We start from the raw sequence: 19,627 nt of genomic DNA, 5'->3' as shown, positions 1-19,627 counted from the left end.
CCGATTTTGTTCCTGGCAAGACCGAGTTTTTGATGCTATTCCCTTAAATGGTTGTGAATCCTAGAAATGCCAACAACAGAAGCGACGGAAGTGGTATCTGGAACATTATTTATCCGAATATCGGCACATCAACCTCGGCCGACTTTCAAGCTCGAAGCTCCTCCAAGTTCTCAATTGCTCTTCTAAGCCAACAAACACGACCAACAGCAGACGGAGAGCGACACTACACAAATCAATTACGAACATTTCTTAGCATTCGGTATCTTGCCGTCGTCGGTATTCAACATCGCGGGCTCCAAAGCACAACCGCTTGCTATCTATTCTACAAACCAAAACAACAATCACATAACCATGTCCAGCACGAGCAAAACCTCCACCTCCTCCTCCTCCCGCACACCCACCAAACGGCTCCTCACCGAACTCTCCGCCTTCGCCTCCTCCCCACCCTCCTTCCACCCCTTCATCGCCGCCCTCTCCCCCTCCCCCTCCACCCTCCTCTCCCTCCGCGCCATCCTCACCGGCGCGCCGCTCCCCCCCTCAACAGGATACCATACCGGGCGCTGGCTCCTCAACATCTCAATCCCGGCTAACTACCCGAACGCACCACCGACCATAACGTTCGTCACGAAGATCTGCCATCCGAACGTGAAGTGGGAGACAGGAGAGGTGTGTCTGGATGTGCTGAAGGAGAACTGGACGCCTGTGCTGGGCGTGGTAGGCGCGTTGGAGAGTGTAGGGAGGTTGTTAGGGGAGCCGGGCACGGATAGTCCGCTGGGGGTGGAGGTTGCGGGGTTGCTGAGGGAGGGGGATGTGGTTGGGGCGAGGGGGTTGGTGGGGTTTTGGTGTGGGGAGGAGAGGTGGGAGGGGGGGTTGGAGGAGGAGGAGGAGAAAGGGAAGGATGGCAAGCTTGGTGGTAGTGGTGGTGAGAGGGGGAGGGAAGGGAGGGAGAAGGAGAGGGAGAGGAGGTGAGATGGGGTTGTGAAGGGAGGGTATTTGGAAGCGAACTTTGAAAAAGGATGAAGGGATGGAGGATTTGATGTGAAAGGATGAAGGAATGAGGAATTGGACAAGTGTGGGGGAATGGGAGATGAAAGGAATTTCAGGCTACGATTTACTGACTGAACAGCAATATTGCATAAATGGGAAGGAGTTTTGGCGAATTTTGAGACAAGAGTAAACAGGTTACTATGCACATTCGTGTAAGCGAGCGAGCGAGCGGGAGATCTCATTTGGAATGTCTTGACTGGATGTTAGATTTTAAAGAACGGTTAGAAAAGATTATACGAATCATACACACTGGAAGGTCATTTAATTGGAGGGATGTTGAAGACAAGCAAGTTAGCGAGCATGTCAAATAGTAGGTAGGATGAGCACATCCTAAAGCCTGGCAAAATCAAAGCTGGGAATCAATGTTGGGAATCAAGCTAGATGCAAGGGAATATCAAATAAGTATACTGGCATTAGGCACATCACTTAGACAAACGCGATTCCGCTGCATCATCATGCCATTATATAACGAACAATCCTGAAGAAATGACAAAAGCTTGTCTCTATGGTATACACACAAGCCCTCCTGCCTCAACTGTCTTTGACAGCTCATTCCTAGTCCAGCCTTAACCGCAGCTGGTTGAAAAAGTACATAATGCTATGCCACAATAACGCCGTTTACACAAACAGGATCCTTCGTTCTCATCTCATATGCGTAGCTCGCCCTACCAGCACTGCGTTCTTCGTTCTGCCTACACAGAGCAGCTTGAGTGCTAGCCGCGATGCATCTTCCACCCTCGGGTTCTCGTTGGCTGCAGGTCGTATCTTCGATGTGCGAGTTCGATATCTATCGTGAAGGTAAGAGTGGACTGTGCCGGACATCTCACTCATTGTAGTGGTATACCTATGATATTTTGTCAGTACCACACCGCAAGAAGAGTATTCTGCTAGGCCAAACATACCTTGTAATTTGGTAATCCTGTAGCCGCCCATCCCAATCTCTTCGCCATCTTTGCAAACCCTTCAGTTTCAATCAAATGATAGAATGGGAAAGGGGGAAACATCGCCCCATCTCGATGAACCTCAGCCTTGACCAACAAAGCCGTACCTCCAACACCATCCAGAGGAATCTCCTGCTTGGGGTCTCCTCCGTCTGTTGCCAAGTATGCCATTAATGTCCTATATGTAGCCATTGATGCGTAGCCCTCCAACAAAATATCATCAGCACCCATCTTCTCCCCCAACTTTCGTGCTGTCTCGCTATCCTGCCAGCTGTTGAAGTCATATGGGCGCTCGGCAGGTTTCTTGCTCTTGGGATCGATAAATTTTTGGAAGCAATTGGGTACGATAATTGGCTTGTCGTGTGCGGCAAGATCCTGGATCAGAGATGGCGGTGTCTCAATGATATCGGCATCCAGCCAGAGAACCCATGAGGTTGACGGGCCAAGGGTTGTGAATAGCAGCGAATTCCTTGCTCGAGACATGGCTGCTCGTCTAGCCTTCTGGTTCTCCATCTTGTGTCTCTCGGTTTCGGATTGCGATTGAAGAGGAGGATCGAAATCTTGTCGCTCAATGATGATGCTAGCGAAACGTTGCGTGATTGGGCTTGATTTTTGTGTTTTGGCGATCTGTTCTTGCAATGCCGCAGTCGCCGCGTTTCCCTCTCGATTCTTGGGGATGATGAAGGCCAATGTTATTAGCTCATGTGGATAATCGAGTCGGAGGAGATTGTCCCAGTATTCTTGATAGAACTTGGCCAGGGGCGTTAGAATGAGAATCGTCTCCTTGTTTGCCAACGGATCGCTCGAGCTGGTAACGTTGTTCATGTGGTAATGCACCACTGGAGGTGGTATCCGCTTGCCATTTGCCTTCTCATTCTGCTTTCGAAAGGGTGATGTAGGGGGGGATAGAGGATTTGATGCTGCGCTGGCTTTTCGAACCTGTGCAGAAGCAGAATCTGAACTCGAAGGCGACAGCAGAAAGAAGAAGATGAATATTATCAACACCACACCAATAACCACTGTGATCGGACTTCTCCGTAACGACCGCGTTGGCCCCATGGCTGCGTTGTGCTATCGGTGTCCTCAACTGATCGTTTCCTCCCCTTAAAATCGCATGTGCAAGTTCGCTTTCTTGGCAGATTCGGGTCGCGCAGAATCTCCTCAAAGGAATGTGGTGGATAAGCAGTCTTCCCCTGTGCGAGGGGGTTTAATGGACTGCGCCGTTGGGGAAATCGAATTGAGATGTGTTGATGGCACAAAAAAGGAGCGGAAACATCCAAAAGCCACCTGCCAGCCTCACAGCGCTGGTCTATGCTCGAATAGGAAAGGCGTTGCGGACTCTGCGGACCCCAACGGCCTCTAAACTTTTTCTATTTTAGGCTTCTATCTCTCGAAATTATCATCAGAACACATGAGTTTTCTGGAATTGTATTCAATTTCTCCAATAAATCGGTCTTATTTGTCTATTGACATTTCCTTGAGACTAAGAAATATATCTGCTATTTTTGAATGCTCACAGCCCAATTTAAAATTGGGTACCATGGAATACTCCTGGAGATATTCATAACTTTCTTAGTCTTAATCTCATTAGCCTGTCTTTTTGTCGTTGTATTACAGTCCTTTCCACGGAGTCAAAAAGAGACTTCAAAAAAGACCGGGTTTACTTTCTCAACTGGAATGTACAAAGTTCATTCCTCCGTGCATTGCAATTTGGCTTCCAACACTAAATACACATCATATCCACAATCTTCTCCTTACTCAGCGGAACTTCCCAGATTGACACGAACCGTTGATCATCAGTTCATAAATAGTTCGCAACGGAACCTACCAGGGGCACGCTGTCACTTGCATCTACCTTCGTACAAAATGAAATGATGGTGTTGCACTGTGGAAGCTAAGTTCCTTGTGTCCTAGAATAATTTCCAGGTTGGTTGTTATGTCGAGTCACTTCAGATCTGCTGCAGCCACCCGGTGCGTTAACAATGTATTGCACCAGATCTCTGCTTGGTTTGATGGTGGTCCCGTGTGTGCTTACTTGATGGCTTGTCGATACCGGCTCAATCGTGGAACCTGAGATACCGAATTGAATCTCTCTTCTTCTTGAGGCTGTAGTGCTTGGTGGAACTCGCTACAGTCGGAGGAAATATGAGCTAAACCACTCGCTTCATTGAAGTACATCGTAAAATAGCCCCCACAAAGCATTGACTGTTCTGAGATGCCATGAATTCGTCTCTCAAAGCGATTTATTGTCATAGCTTCTTTCCGCCTTCACCAAAACAAATCCACCGAGGTTCTCTTTCGGAAGTCTCAAAGCTTTGATGGGAACCATGGATCTTTGGTTTGGAAGTCCGCTCTTACTTCAGGGCAATGTACGGTTCGGCCCGGCGAATCATTCCTTTCTGAACGGGTGTGAAGATCTGTTGTTGACCTACTGATTATTGACATCGAGGAATGAAGTCCCGTCACTTATGGCAGCGATTCGAAGCTTCATGGCACATTCAAGTCTGTTTACATTGATGGCAGCCCTTACTTCATAACGAACCGAGAAAAATCCTGATATGATATATCCTTAATTCCAAGTGGCCTTTCAAATAGTGTTGGCTACGTGGTCGTTCTCACAAGAGTATGTTTAGCTGACGCGGCAGTTGCTGAGCATGATAGCAGCGCTACCAACTTGGCTTGGAACAGCGAATGGCCAAGGTCTAATTCATGTAGTTTATAGTATGTGATGTTGCCTGAAATATCCTCAACAACAGCTCGTTGTCAAAAACGATCATCTTACTCTTTCTCTCTTGCAATACACGCCTCATCACAGGTCAATAATGACAAGAAAGGCGTTATCTCCTTCCCTCGCACAAGCGACCCCCTTCTTTCCACTGATCGTAAGTGCATCAACCGATCCCTTCATCTCGAGATGCTTCAGCAAAGCCGCATCTACAAGATCCCACACTTTTACACCATCATCTCCCCGACTCACAATGATCCCGTCATCGACTGCAAGGCTCTTGACCAGCTCAGCATGAGCAGAGAACTTGTGTATGAGCTTGAGGTCCTTCATATTCCAAACACATACATCACCATCTACACTCCCTGACACAAATCGGTCACCTCTGAGGGTTAGGAGCCCTACCAATTTGGAGTGCAATTCGAGAACGGCTTTACATGCACTGCTATAACTTAGCGTCACGAAACGCAGTAAGAAGTGAGTAAATCCAGAATACAGTAGAGAATGACATACCCTGTAAAGGGATCCCAAACACGGATTGTGCTATCGATGCTTCCAGTAGCAAGAAAACTCCAACAGCATACACAGGTCCTTGGTGTCCTTTAAGCACCGCGAGACATTTCCCATCGTTGATAGTCCATACGCGAGCTGTGTTGTCACGAGAGCCCGAAACTAGGAGCTCCCCGTGGACTGCTGAGCAACGGACGCCGTTCTCATGGCCTGTGAAGACACGAATACAGGACCCGGTACGAAGATCCCAATGCCGAAGGGTGTTGTCTCTGGACGCTGTGATTGCTGTTGAATCGTCGACTAAATGTATTGCTCGAATGGCTGCTGTGTGGCCTTCAAAGGTGGCTATACATAAGCTGGAGAGAAGAGTAAGTGTTTGTCTTACAAACAGAGATGGGATTGTGACGTTATACCCTGTCTCAATATCCCACGTTCGAAGGTTTCCGGCAATGTCACCGGATGAAAAAAACTGTCTTTGAGGCGGCGAGTGCCCATACTCCCTTGTCGTTCTCAAGAATTATTGGCTTTTCGTTGACAGATTTGAAGATATATATGTGGCCGTTGGACTGAGATGTGATGATCGTGTTGCCCTCAATTATCACCTGTGTGACAATGGCCTGGCTTAAAGCTATCTGTTGCATTTTGTTTTCGTGCTTGCTTGCAGAAACTCCGATTTGAATGGAAGTTTCGAGATCAGAGCATGTTTACCAGCTCTGCTTTCTTTCTTGTTCGATCCAATTGGAGCAGTGCTTAGCCTCAATCGTCATCAGCAACATTATTCGCCTCACCTTACCCCTCATCTTACGCCAAAGTTCTTAAGGAAATGGATGAATACTTTCTCCAAGGGAGTCACTTGCGTCAAAATGGATCGTTACTGTGGGAGTTTGAATGATTTCTGAGATGGACCTGAGAAACTATTTTTTACATTGATAGATTTGTAAGGATTATTGATTTTAAGTTATAATATGAGATCTGTAATTTTAGATCTTTAAATTAATGTTAGTAATACATTGCTATCCTCATATACATTTCCTCTACAAAATCCTCCACACATTTCGAGAGGATATTTCTATACGTCCTCTGTAAAGATCGTCACCGCGTTGATTTGCAACAGTCTGCGGCAGACTGCATCATCGCCGGCGAGCTGCAGATTGCGACGTGCAACAGAATGCTTATGCCGGTGGTGATATCACTCCTCGTTTGTTACTCTCGGGCTTTTGTTTGGTGCTACGGTATTTGGCGTGACTTGGCTGTGTTCGCTTCCCCTTTGTTGACTTTAGGGGCTGACAAACTCATTGTGAGAAATGCCAAGCGTCTGTTTACTAGGACTCTGTTTCCAAGTTTGCAGAGGTTTCAGCGTCCTGAAGTGATATCTGAAGGTATCAAGCATCAAACGTCTTGGGGTTCTGGTTGCAAACAGAAGGCTCTCAGATAGGTAGGTATTGCACGTGAAAAACTTTGAGATCACATGATTATGATGGCTCCTGCTTTTCTTCCTTGTATCCGTCTGAATTGAGATCTACAACCCTAGCTAGAAACCTAATCTAGCAAAGCCCGATCCATATTCAATATCGGATCCCGAGGATTTATCGCTCAATATGCCGACCAGTGTTTGGCACCCTGACCGCCTCGCCTCAACGGAACAATATCGAGGGATCCGCCGTGCATTAGAATTGAAACATAGCATGAAGTGATACAAAGCAGATTCTGGAGACGCATAAACGTTACATATGTCACTCGCCAGCACAGAAATGAAGACTAACAAAGCCCTGAGTAGCGTGCATGAAACGGAAAGGAGAAGGGCCCGGAGATGGACGTGGTCGGGGGCTGATCAGTGCTACAAATCACAAACACGGCCAATTGCATGAGAGCTGTACGAGGTGTTTTGGATCGATCGATTGGCTGAGCGCACAGGTGTTGTGACTGAGACTCCGGAGGAGGGAAAACGAGGGGTTCGCGGCTGCTGGAGCTGCAGCTGCAGCTGCACTGCTGGCAGATGACTGGGTATTCCGGTAAGGTATCACTGGCCAGGGAGTGGGTTCCGGCCGTGGGCTATGCTGGAAGTAGAATTCAGCGCCCCGCTCAGGGTCAGGCGAAATCTCAAAGAAGCCTAAAGCAGCCCAACGGCGCACTGCGATGCCTGTAAGTCCCCTAACGCTGCACTCACTGTATTGGTGTATTATTGGCGGCAACCCCAGGTGAGTGATGGTCACTACTTGTAATGCCACTGCTAAGGGTCAATAATAGCCGCAAGCACGGGAGACCTAAACCGCAGCCTGAATTGAAGCGAGGCTACAGCCAGCAGCAAGCAGCTGTTCTCGCCCGTGATCCTGCCAAACCTCCTCGTCTTCCTCCCTAATCAGCTCCTACGCCATTCGATTTCCTACGAATTCTTTACCACGACCTGTATCTCTCCAGACTGACATCGAGCCGAGCAGATGGATTCTCGCTCTGCCACCTTCCGCCATTCCTCGTCATAGCGCTGTCCATTTCCTAATAACCTTCGCGCTGGCTTCGCTGGATGCCGAATAGCCTCCCCACGCGTAGACGCCGGGAACATCCTGGACTGGATTCAATACAACGCAATCAGGGGTTGCATAGTTTTGGTCCCCAAGACACGACGAGGCTCCAGCAATCTGGGATTGCCCTACATTCTACTCTCACCGTCATCTCGAACTTAAACACATCTCTGTCATCCCGTCGTCTTGCAGCTGAAGGAGCAGCTGAATACTGCCGCCACCATGGAGCCAGTACCAGAGACAGAAAGGATGGAGGAGTTCAGGACGTCCCCGGTACCTAATCTGCGGCTTCTAGAAACAAATGAAAGCTACAAGATCGAGTGGGAAAATAGGAACAAGAAGCCACCGACGATTCGTCGATCTACGGAACCGACCCCTTCCTCACCACGCTCTCCGGTTTCCGCTTCTCCTTCCCTACCATACCGACCACGAAATACCTCGCCCTTTTCTCGTGGCCACATGAGATCGAAATCATCAACAAGTGCTCTTGCACCTCCAATGTCCCGAACACAATCACTTCCAGGCTTCAATGCCGCAGGCCACTTACTGTCTTCGCCCCACGCCCGTCCAGCGAGTCCTCTTGGTTCTCCAAGCCGAATCAGAACGCCCAGAAAGCCAGTCGACGATGTATTTCCAGGCCTCCCAAACCGCGGATCAAGAGAAGCTCTCAGGGATATCAACGAGACGGGGGGCATGGCAGAGGACATCACACCGAGGGCTGCAGAGAGAAGGAGCAGCTCCCCTATTTTGGGTATGCCGTCATCTGCAAGCTTCAAAACACGGCGCCCGTCCTCTCCTCTACGATACCTCGCTCAACAGAATGCTACGGCTGCTAGTACTGCACCTTCTACCCCATCCTCTATCACCTCCTCGCCATCTTACCAATCCTACCGATTTAACGACTCCTTCCTCGGCACAACCAGCTACTCCGGCTCATTAAGCTATCCTGGATCGTTTGCCTCCTCCTCCGTACCGTCAACACCTACATCTGCTCGTTCCCGAAGCCCTAGCATTTCTAGTCTGGAAACCATACCCGATTCCCCAGATGCGGAAGAGGCAGCATTGGAGGCTGAGCGGATAGCACAATTGAAGGCCGCTGCAGATGCAGCAGACGGAGAGGACTCGAAGACGAAAAGTGATACCCCTGGCACTCGCGGCAGATCATTGGTGTCAACTTTCGGACGTGATAAGCGGAAACGCTGGAGTGTGTGTGGAGCTGAGAGAAGGGGGGATCTGAATCTAGACACTATATGGGAGGATTGAGCCTATGATTACAGACTATTGTGGAGGATAGCGGGTTACGAGAGATGCAGAAGTCTGGTATAGACTTTCTTGTGCTGCAGTATTTGACTGCGAGATATTGTAAGAGCCGTGTACTTCGCACGCTCTAATGCGCAAGAAGCAGGCAGAGTTTGTTTTGGAAGAGTTACTAGAGCCGCAAATGCCTAGTCGCATTGAATTATGTTCCTTCGCTCAATGATTGATTGAGTACGATACCCCATATGCCAGGTTTATTTGGCAGGCATTCGATGAAATTCGGAGTTTTTAAGGGGCGCAGGAAAGGGAGCGACATTGTTGCTCTCCAAGGAATTCTTTGGACTTCACACACACTCAAGACCTGTACATAGAAATGAATCAAGTGGTCCCTCTTCAATACATCAACTGTCACTGCGCTATTGAAAATATGAGACTTCTCTTTTCAATGCGATATTTTTATGGGTTTGCCTTGCTTGGGTACGTGCGAGGAAGGGAGTTGTCTGAGGCTCCCTCGGATAATTGCCCCTTTGTAGCCCTCCTCGCTTGGGAGAGACATCAAGGACAATACGCGAACTTCAATACAACTCCTAGACTTGATACTCTCCCATATAAGATGGACGATCCTTCTCTCTCAGAACAATCATCTCACTCCAGTCCATCCAACATTCACACTCATTTAGTGATTCCTCTTCTTTTTAATCGCATTGCATTACATCTTGATTTTTTGAAAGTCCTTCTCTGCTCAACATGCAACTCCTCACCGTCCTCGCCGCAACTGCGGTTGTAAACACCGTTCTTGCTGTCCAGCCTGTTGTTCAAGAACTGGAGAAAAAGACTCCCGTAAGTTATTTACACCTTGGATTTTGGTATTTGCTAAATCAACCTAGGACAAGCACAGCCGTTGGTGGAGATCTAGACATGCTGGCCACGAACACGATGGAGATAGTCAACATACCGGAAATGAAGAATCGGTTTCTGAAGTCCCTACCTTTGATGACCCAATGATCTCCTCAACCTCGATATCCTCCACCGTCGACACGGCAGCAACTTTCACCTTTGCCGGGTATCCTTATATGGCCGAGCAATCCATCTCGACTAGTTCAATCATCGCTTCCAGCTCTGCACTCAGCTCGGCAATTCCATCATACCGCTACCCAAACACCACAAAATGCTCCGTAACAAGCAGTCTACCAGCTACCTCGTCGAGCATTGTATCTTACAGCTACCAAAAAACCACAGAGGACCCAACAACAAGCACTGTACCAGCCAGCTCATCGAATATTGCGTCCTACAGCTACCAGAAAACCACAGAGGACCCAACAACAAGCACTGTGCCAGCGAGTTCATCGAGCTTAGTAGCCTACGTCTACCAAAACCTCACAGAAAGCTTCTCAACGAGCACCGCGCCAGCAACTTCATCGAGCATGGCTTCCTACATCTACCAGAATACAACAGAGAGCTCTCTAACGAGTACCGCGCCAGCCACTTCATCGAGAATGGCGTCATACAGCTACCAAAACACAACAGAGGCTCCTCCCACAAGTACCGTACCAGCTACTTCATCCAGTATAGCATCTTACGTCTACCAAAATACCACAGAAGCTCCTCCCACAAGTACCGTACCAGCTAACTCAACAAGTATGGCATCCTACAGCTACTTTAACACCACAGAGGCCCCTCGAACAAGCACTGTATCAGCTAGCTCATCGATGATATCATCCTACAGCTACCCAAACACTACACACACCTACACTTATCCCAACACAACTTCGGCCTACTTCACCAACTCCTCGACCGTCTTCCCAACCTCAACTTCAGCTTGCTCTGTCTCCGCCTTGACCAGCACATTAACGGTAACCGAGAGCATAACCACAACATTCACATACTCACCATCCCGCGCCTCGAACTACACCTGGATCACAAGCATGTCTTCATCAACACATTCGCCTGCGCCGTTCCTAAACGTTACGGTTACATTCAATGCTAGCCAGACCTCGAACTTCACCACATTCAAGGCGAGCTCATATTACTCGACCAAAGTGCTATCTACCATACTAGCATCCACCACCGCTTCCGAGAAGTCCTCAGCAGTATCATCAAGCATCTTCGAAGTCATTCCAACATCCATCCTTGTCTCCGCAGATCCAATCTACGTGGCCCCAACAAGCGCCGTCTTGCACCCCACCACGACAGCCTCGCAAACCACTACAGTCGTAGAAGGTGAGGCCACGGGTGTGCCTGACCCAACTGCTTTCCATTGTGGTGTTCACGGATTGCCAATTGGATTGTATAAGATTGCGGAGTATTGGGAGGAGAAAGCTGGTGTGGATGTTACTCTTGAGGGGTGTTATGAGTTCTGTGAGGTAAGTGATAGCCATCTTGTTTCTCTTGCCTCTCTACCTTGTCTGAATTAAAGTACTAACAATTTAATCACAGGCCAATAGCAAGGGATGTTTCTCCTACTCCTTCTACCACGAAGCAGGAACCGATGATGCGAGATGCGATCTCTTTGGTGGCAGTGTGGCAGACAGCTTGGATAGCATCATCAAGGAAGTGCCTCGGGTATGGTACGATGTTGGATGTGGAAATCCTCTTCTCTTGAACTGAGAGGTATAATTGCATGTCTGGGAAAGAATTAAGACACTGGAGAAATATGAGACGGGGAAGAATCGGAAGAGCAAGTGGTAATTGATAATTGGAATATGGCCATAAGGGACACAAAAACACATATGATGGCTACTGCGGAAGCGAAATTCATATATAGGCGTTCATAGGAGTTCAATAATAGAAGATTTAAATTGCATAAGGTTAACTTGTCACAACCATTGATCAAGCTTTCGCTAAATAAAGGGGCTCGCTTGTTTCCTTTATCACTAAACAAACAATGCTATCACACACCTACATAAGAATAGTAGTGTCGAAGAAGAGGATACAAAGAGCTTAACCTCTGCACAAAATCAAGAAGAAGTTCCTAAAGTAACAAAAGCCTCTCTTTGCGTACATCAGGCCGATCTAGCGCGCTTGGCGACTTCACCTCGTCGCCAGACCCCAAAATCCTTAAGCGAGATGCCCCGATTGGAGCGCATACGGTTACAGCCGAGACTCCACCGGTTGACACATTGACTTTCAAGAAAGCTTTTGATGCGGGGTACGGAGAATGAGGGGATCGGTACTTGATGTTCAGAGGTGGATTTTGTCGTGTCGTTGTCGTTGTTCGAGGTTTTGCCAAGTTGAAAACTCTTGGAAATGTTGTCAAGATTCACAGATGAGATGTCGATCTGGGGTATCTTCAGGGTTCAGCAACGGCTTATTGGAGGGGTTGTACTTCGTGATGTCCGGTTCTCTGGGCATCGTAATAGCGGAGAAAGGTGATGGATGATCATGTCACCATAAGGTTCTGTGTCAGCAAAAAAGCTTCAGGCTCGTGGACATAAAAAGGAATGGATGGCACCGGGTAACACGCACTTCCGACCCCATTGATCAGAATTGGAGCATTTCAAAGTATCACAATGTATTTCTCACTATCCGTCATCTCCTTCATAGGAGCTCTCATCCCTCTCTCAACAGCATTTCAGAACCCCATCCGAGCACCAGGACCTGACCCCTCCATGGTTTACGCCGACGGGCATTACTATCTCACCTACACCTCCTACAACTCCATAACCATAACACGCTCCACAACACTATCCGGTCTCATCAACGGCGAAACCAAAACAATATGGACGGATACCGACACCTCCAAAAACGCCAACATGTGGGCCCCAGAAATCCACCAGATTGACGACACATGGTACATGTTCTACTCAGCCTGCAACGCCCAAGAAGCCTGCTGCGACTCCTGCAAAACCCGCGTTCTCCGCGGCTGCGCAGGACCCAACCCCTTCGACTGCCCAGCGTACAGCTACATAAACGAGCTGATCCCACCAGTTGGCAGTCAAGGGGGTCCGAATGGAAATTTCTCTTTCTCGATCGATGGGACGTATTTGGAGATTCCGGGCAAGGGAAGATACCATGTGTTGAGTATTAATGATGAGAATAATTTGCAGTCGCTTGCTATTACGGAGCTGGATACGGAGGCGTGGACGGTGAAGGGCTGGAATGTGATTTCGGTGCCGGATCAGGATTGGGAGGTTACGGGGGTTCCGGTTAATGAAGGGCCGCATGTAAGTTTCTTAAATCTGCTATCTCTTACTAGTGACAAGTGAGGATGGTCGGTTAACGTTAAATAGCCTTTGTACCATAATGGTGAAATCTGGTTATCGTACTCCGGGTCATTCTGCGGAACGCCAAACTACTCTCTCGGCCTCCTCAAATACAATGGCGGGGATCCACTCTTGAAATCCTCATGGAACAAAACAGGTCCGGTGTTCTCTCAAGCTAATGGAAATTATGGCACTGGACACAATTCTTTCTTCACATCGCCTGATGGGACTGAGATTTGGGTAAGTTTTCTGGCACTTGTTCTTGTTGACTTATTTCTGGAGGATTGAGCTGATGTGTGAATGATGTCATAGAACTGTTTCCATGCCACGAAGAATGCTGGGGGATCGTGTGGTGATGATAGATATACTTTGGCGCAGATCGTGACGTTTGATGAGAATAACACTCCGAATTTTGGGATACCCCAGCCTTTGGATGCTGTTCTTGTTGCTCCTAGTGGCGAGTAAACAGATAGTGTGTGGGACAATAACTGCTGGCCTATATATCGTTACATTGAAATATTTAGAATTCTATGTTGCCACATTAGACCTACAAAAACATTACTGCATTCTATCAATTCCCCTCATCCATGTATTCACGTACTCCTCACCAACTCAACCCTCAATGCCCTCGGACTAATGCTCTTTGCTTTCCCATCATTTCCAATCCTCGCCACAAACTCATCACTTCCCACCGTCCCCCAATATACCGCCTCCACCAGTCCCCAGCTTTGACAGCTCGTTGTGAACGTCCCGCCAACACCTCCACTTTCCAGATTCTCAAACACAGCTCTGAAACCCACCTCAACATCTGTACACCCCTCCATAGCCCGCGATAATCCTGTAGGATAGAGCCGTACGCTTGAGCCTGGAGCGAAAGAGCTTGATGTGAGCATATTCGTACCGTTGCTATACCAGGAGGCGACGCCAATTCCAGGCTTGGTGTCGTCGATTGCAAGAGTGATGCTGGAGTTTAGAGAAGTGTTAGAGGATGTGTAAGTGCCAGCATAAGTCGCGGTAGCTTCTTCCCTGGCTGCTGCTTCCGCAGCGGGGATGAGTGTGTCTGAGAAGAGATTGCTGAGCATGATGACATTTGTAGGTGTATTCACGCCAGCTGTCAAGACATTGAAACCTACGTCTAGAGACGGGACGAGGACGAGAAGAGTATCGTAGCCGGGAAGGTTACCCGTCTTGGTGTATATGTCTATAATGCGGTTGTTGGGTGCTGTGTGAATGCGGCGGATTTCCCAGGGAGCTCCAACCGCATAATCGGGTCCTGACGTGAAGGAGAGGGGTTTCATCCATTTTCTTGTTTGTGCGGGTGTGAGGAGGGAAGAGGAGAGGATCGATCGGGCGATGGCGGTTAAGTTGCTTAGGGTGCTGTACATGCCTCCTGCTCTGTTGTTTTGTCAGCAAGGAGGACTTGAATGGGTCAGGGAAGACATACGGAGTTTCATCGCCGAAATCAAGGTTCCAGACTGTGGCATCAATAACAACACCAGTCGAGTTATCTTTCGGGATATCCCAGTACGATCCAGTCAAGCCTAGCGGTCTGAATAGACTTTCCTCCACGAGCTCTGGAAACGCCTTGCCAGTGATATTCTCCACTGCATAAGCAAGGAGTTGAAATGCTACGTTTGAGTAGACTGCACCTGTGGCAGGAGCATACACTGGATGGCGTTGCGTAAATCCCCTGAAGAATTGTTCACGGGTGCAGAAAGAACCTCCTGCACATATTGCTGCTTCGGAAGAATTGAGAGGAGGTAAGCCAAGAGCTGCTGGGTTGGAAAGTGGTCGAAGAAGGCCGCTAAGTTCGCCAAAGGCAGCATAGTCACGACCTATACCTGATTGCTGACTGGCGAGCTCGCCAAGGGTAATCTCTTCCCATGATGGGTGGTCGAGTGGGTTCGATGTGGCATTCAGGGTTTGTGCTGCTTGCTGCAGTCTGAGTGACTTCGTTAGGATCCGTTCGAAATAAGCGTGACCTCAATGTGGGTTAGATACACTTACTCTGGGATGTATTTCGTGATGGGCTCGTTGAAGTGATTGGAACCGCACTGTATGAGGGCAGTGTACACAGTCATGAGCTTGGTGACACTTCCGATCCTGTACACCGACTCCGGATCCACGGTTTTGACTCCATACTTGGCTTTTGAGAGCGAAGGCGCGCCATAGTTACTCGTAAACAACGGCGCTGTATCATGTATCGAGAAGAACTCTACAGAATACGATGTATTCACGGCATCGAATGGTCCATATGAAGTGTTGCCAGATGTTTGTGCTGTAGTAAGGAGCTGGGTGAGATTCGTAATCGCTGCTTGGAATGATGGACTGGACGAGAGATTCTTGGGAGCTGGAAAGTCGGGTCCCAGCAATGGGCAATATGGCTTTGATTGAACTGTGAGAGGAAGCAGTGCTCCTAGAACACAGAGCGGCTTAAGCAGAACCATTATGTTCGATTATGGATAAGAATGAAGGAAAAGGTGTGAAATTCAAGTATGACTTTGATGATGACACAAATCCAAAACAAATGAACAACATATCTTCTTGTTTATATAAGTAGAACTACTGCTGGCTTCCTAGAAGCTATCGAAGGATCATCGCCAAGAGGACAATGCCATGTAAAGATGCCCATGGCTCCCACGGAATACGTAGGCTCAGTGGATAACTAAGCAGCCGTGCCCTCGTAAACATGTCATTGGGAAAGGATTACCAGGCATGGCTCATTCCTGAATAGCTTCGCCTCAGGCTGAGCTGGATATGGGACGAATTTTGCGGCACGGAGATGATATGGTCAGTGGCGGTAAGTTACACCTCCTTCCTACCACCAGAGGACTGGAACAAAGTACGACGAAACCAATGAGACGAAAGAAGTCCCTTGCAGATCGGCATCTTACATGGACGCTGCGGGAGGTGCGAAGTTTATTTGGACGTTTTCAGCCTGGTAGATTATTGCGGTTCCCACAATCCTCAGTTGGTGGGAACCGGTGCTGTCAAAACGTCAATAATGTTCAGTTGTTCCCAAAGCTGACTCAGCCTGCCCCTCTCTTCTGATTGGCGACTTCGTTGTGTTCAGACGCCGCTCCCATCGCTTGTGTCAATACCCAGAGTTGTCGAGCCACAGCCACTACCAAGCCTTTGACGTGAGGAGACTTGCTTGGACTCTTTCTTGAGAGACGGGGATGGGAATGCCCAGTGGATAATTTAGGTACGAATGTCCTAGCTTCAATAAGGCTGCTATCCAAATCCACTCATCAGCCATTCATGTTCGCTTGCTGTTCCTGCAGAAATCTCGGATCCAGACCCCCAGCCACTATCACTGGCTAACTCACGCTATTGAGATAACAAACAATACTGGACCTCGGAGGATTGCTTCTAGTACTGCACTTTTAAACATTTCATCTTCTCTGCATCAAAACGTCGGAATCAATATGCAAATTGGGTGAAAATATTTTTTAGGTAATTAGCATCAATACGGAAGGTGTCTGGGCGGCAAAAGGCGGGGTGAAGCTGCACCTTCTGGAGCTCGCCCCGCGCTGGTAGATCCTCAACCCACTCGATAATCAATTACATCTGCAAAAGCCCCAGCACTCAGTATCTTTACATCTTGTGCTGTTCCGTAGCTCGCCGAGCTGCAATCACTTAGCAATCTCAACAATACAACGGGGCGATACTGCTACGTTGGGCATTGGCCTGGCAGCTCACGATCGTTCGGGTCATCACATTCCTACCTCTTCACATATTAAACGCCAGTCTTGCCATATCTGCCATTGACCCAGCGCTCTTCTTAAGAAATTCAATTCCATCCTCAAGTTTCTGAGCACTTTTCACAATGAAGGTCTGCGCAAAGTTTACTCCCAAAGCTTTGATCTCTGCGCCTCGAAGGTCGGCCGTGACTCCCAATTCAGATGGCACCCTAGGGCTCTTCACAGTGCAGTCATGGTCTTTTGAGACGCACAGCAAGACCGCCGATATCAGAGTGAGAAATTTCGAGACTGGGAAGACAAGAGTTCTCAATGCGGACAAGACATGTACGGATGCGACGTGGCTGGAGAATACCTTACTCCTGTGGTTGAAACCTGGATCAGACAAGGAGACGTCGACGACGGAGTTGATACTAGAAGATGTGGATGATTTGGAGGGCGAGTAAGTGCTCAAGCTACGTTGCGGACATGTGCTGATAGTTTCAGGCCAGGAGTAATCGCCACTTTCGAGGGAGTATTCGAAAACCTCAAGGCCATCGTTCTCGATCATGACACCGTCGCCATCGCCGTAACAGGTTATGCAACCCCTTCTGGAAAACCGTTCAATCCCGCGAAACATGTGAAGCCTGCGTCGACCGGCCGGATATATTCAAGTCTCTTCGTCAGACATTGGGACTCCTATGTGGACACAAACAAGCAGGCCATCTGGTATACTACGATAAAGACGCTTCACGGAGGCAAAAGTATATCTGTTGAGCCGTTGAAGAATGCTCTCGCAGGACACTCGATCGCGTTAGAATCTCCAGTCCCTCCATTTGGTGGGGCAGGAGATTTCGATATCAGCAAGAACGGAATTGTGTTTGTTGCAAAAGACCCCAAATTGATACCTGCGGCGTATACAAAAAGTGATCTTTACTACGTCCCATTACGAACCTTCAGCGAGTCCCCAGCGCCATCTCCACAGCTCGTCAAAACCGGAAACTTGAGAGGATATAGCGGTAGTCCTGTTTTTTCTCCTGATGCTAAATCTGTAGCCTTCTGGCGTATGCAGAATAGGCAGTACGAGAGTGACAAGCCCCGACTGCTCCTCTGGCCAGATATTTCAGACCTCTCAAATGTCCAGGAGTTTTATGAAACCTCGGATGGTGAGGGGGGTTGGGATCGCAGACCGGAAGACATTACTTGGAGCCATGATGGGAAGGAGCTTTACGTCACAGCAGAAGAGCATGGCCGTACGAAACTCTTCAAACTCCCATCATCTCCCAGGCATGCAAAAGATCTTCCTGAGCCTATCGTCCACGATGGCACGGTCAATTCTGTGAGCCTACTTCCCAAGAACAAGTTACTCGTCTGCAGTAGTTCTCTTGTAGACAACAGCATATGGTCCATCATAGATCCTGCGAAACCAGATACGAAGGAGCTCATATCATCCAGTTTCAAAGGCGGATTTTCCTTCGGAATATCTCAGTCCCAAGTCGATGAGATATGGTATGAAGGCTCCGACAAGCAAAAGATCCACGCTTGGCTGATCAAACCTTCGAGTTTCGACCCAAAGAAGACATACCCGTTAGCATACCTCATCCACGGTGGCGTAAGTTTTACCATGCTATTCAAGGCATTATTAAACCTACTAAAAATACATAGCCCCAAGGAGCCTGGGGAGAGGCTTGGTCCGTCCGCTGGAACCCTCTCATCTATGCAGAGCAAGGTTATGTTGTCGTAACACCTAACCCAACCGGCAGCACAGGCTACGGCATGGCCTTGCAAAATGGAATCAAAGAGAACTGGGGTGGACGTCCTTATATTGATCTAGTCAAAGGCTTCGAATACATCGAGGCCAACCTCCCCTACGTCGATACATCCCGTGCCGTCGCTCTCGGCGCATCTTATGGTGGTTTCATGATCAACTGGATCCAAGGCCACGATCTGGGCCGCAAGTTCAAAGCCCTAGTAACTCACGACGGCGTATTCTGTACACTGAACCAATATGCCTCTGAAGAACTGTTCTTCCCTCTCCACGATTTTGGAGGTACATTATGGGACAATCGTGCTGGGTACGAGAAGTGGGATCCGAGTGCTCATACAGCGAATTGGAGCACTCCGCAAATGATTATCCACAACGAGCTGGACTACAGACTTCCTATTGGAGAGGGATTGGCGCCATTCAATGTCTTGCAGACCAGAGGAGTGGAGAGTAAATTCCTGACTTTCCCAGACGAGAATCACGTTAGTCAATTATTATTTCTTTCCTTCCATTCCTCTAACCCATCCTACCCTACCATCCCATCCCCTCACCGTCCCAAACCCCAACCCTCAATCCCTCAATCCCGCAACCAAAGCCACAACTAACCAATTACCTCCTAGTGGGTTCTCAAACCCGAAAACTCGCTAGTCTGGCATACAGAAGTCCTCGACTGGATCAACCACTACAGCGGCATCACCTCCGAGCGCGAAGCCGAAATAAATTCGAGAGCATTGTCGGCGATGCGTAAGTTCGCCATGGACTTGGCGATCCATGGCGAGGTGGTTGATAATCAGGTTCAGCGACTGAGCGAGGAGAGGGAGTGGGAGGCTGAGGATAAGGGGGATGGACCGGCTGTGAGGGTTCCGTGAGAATGAGGGGATGATGGCACGTGGGGCATGATGCAATGGGTTAGTGATGAATGAATGGTTCAATGAGTATCTTTAGTTCTAGTTGTATGCATGAAAGGGAATGGAAAAGCTA

The 19,627-nt window shown here is 48.6% G+C and overlaps 8 protein-coding genes across 9 annotated transcripts; 5 read left to right on the top strand and 3 right to left on the bottom strand.

Moving 5' to 3' along the window:
• The first annotated feature begins 53 nt into the window (after positions 1 to 53).
• On the top strand, positions 54 to 1,488 carry ONS95_008271 (uncharacterized protein). Its single transcript, XM_058501823.1, has one exon. It carries the CDS (start codon positions 352 to 354, stop codon positions 967 to 969), a length of 618 nt encoding a protein of 205 aa, XP_058363145.1. The 5' UTR covers positions 54 to 351; the 3' UTR covers positions 970 to 1,488.
• Positions 1,489 to 3,230, bottom strand: MNN9 (Golgi mannosyltransferase complex subunit). Its single transcript, XM_058501822.1, has one exon. The coding sequence runs from the start codon at positions 3,045 to 3,047 to the stop codon at positions 1,935 to 1,937; it is 1,113 nt and encodes a 370-aa protein (XP_058363144.1). The 5' UTR covers positions 3,048 to 3,230; the 3' UTR covers positions 1,489 to 1,934.
• Positions 3,231 to 4,797: 1,567 nt separating this feature from the next.
• Positions 4,798 to 5,046, bottom strand: ONS95_008269 (uncharacterized protein; the record flags this gene model as incomplete). The annotated part of the gene is made up of 1 exon (XM_058501821.1): positions 4,798 to 5,046. One exon carries the CDS (start codon positions 5,044 to 5,046, stop codon positions 4,798 to 4,800), a length of 249 nt encoding a protein of 82 aa, XP_058363143.1.
• A 2,918-nt stretch (positions 5,047 to 7,964) lies between these two features.
• On the top strand, positions 7,965 to 9,005 carry ONS95_008268 (uncharacterized protein; the record flags this gene model as incomplete). Its single annotated transcript, XM_058501820.1, has 1 exon — positions 7,965 to 9,005. One exon carries the CDS (start codon positions 7,965 to 7,967, stop codon positions 9,003 to 9,005), a length of 1,041 nt encoding a protein of 346 aa, XP_058363142.1.
• Positions 9,006 to 9,746: 741 nt separating this feature from the next.
• Positions 9,747 to 11,606, top strand: ONS95_008267 (uncharacterized protein; the record flags this gene model as incomplete). The annotated part of the gene is made up of 3 exons (XM_058501819.1): positions 9,747 to 9,839; positions 9,887 to 11,362; positions 11,436 to 11,606. The coding sequence occupies 3 exons, from the start codon at positions 9,747 to 9,749 to the stop codon at positions 11,604 to 11,606; spliced, it is 1,740 nt and encodes a 579-aa protein (XP_058363141.1).
• Positions 11,607 to 12,185: 579 nt separating this feature from the next.
• ONS95_008266 (uncharacterized protein) lies at positions 12,186 to 13,704 on the top strand. Of its 2 annotated transcripts, none has more exons than XM_058501818.1 (2): positions 12,186 to 13,162; positions 13,229 to 13,704. In XM_058501818.1, exons 1-2 carry the CDS (start codon positions 12,509 to 12,511, stop codon positions 13,487 to 13,489), a joined length of 915 nt encoding a protein of 304 aa, XP_058363140.1. In that variant the 5' UTR covers positions 12,186 to 12,508; the 3' UTR covers positions 13,490 to 13,704. The 2 variants fall into 2 exon arrangements, with proteins under 2 accessions (XP_058363140.1, XP_058363139.1); XM_058501817.1 differs by having other exon boundaries at positions 12,186 to 13,441; positions 13,514 to 13,704.
• Positions 13,705 to 16,164, bottom strand: ONS95_008265 (uncharacterized protein). The gene is made up of 4 exons (XM_058501816.1): positions 15,912 to 16,164; positions 15,209 to 15,854; positions 14,646 to 15,143; positions 13,705 to 14,596 (listed from the first exon to the last, which is right to left on the bottom strand). The coding sequence occupies exons 2-4, from the start codon at positions 15,646 to 15,648 to the stop codon at positions 13,795 to 13,797; spliced, it is 1,740 nt and encodes a 579-aa protein (XP_058363138.1). The 5' UTR covers positions 15,649 to 15,854; positions 15,912 to 16,164; the 3' UTR covers positions 13,705 to 13,794.
• Positions 16,165 to 17,030: 866 nt separating this feature from the next.
• ONS95_008264 (uncharacterized protein) lies at positions 17,031 to 19,515 on the top strand (the record flags this gene model as incomplete). Its single annotated transcript, XM_058501815.1, has 4 exons — positions 17,031 to 17,344; positions 17,389 to 18,493; positions 18,547 to 19,128; positions 19,267 to 19,515. The coding sequence occupies 4 exons, from the start codon at positions 17,031 to 17,033 to the stop codon at positions 19,513 to 19,515; spliced, it is 2,250 nt and encodes a 749-aa protein (XP_058363137.1).
• Positions 19,516 to 19,627: the final 112 nt, after the last annotated feature.

Source organism: Cadophora gregata (assembly GCF_030347475.1).
Source record: "Cadophora gregata isolate MNR1 chromosome Unknown scaffold_2, whole genome shotgun sequence".
NCBI classification, from domain to species: Eukaryota; Fungi; Ascomycota; class Leotiomycetes; order Helotiales; family Ploettnerulaceae; genus Cadophora; species Cadophora gregata.
This window is presented reverse-complemented; position numbering and strand designations above follow the sequence as displayed.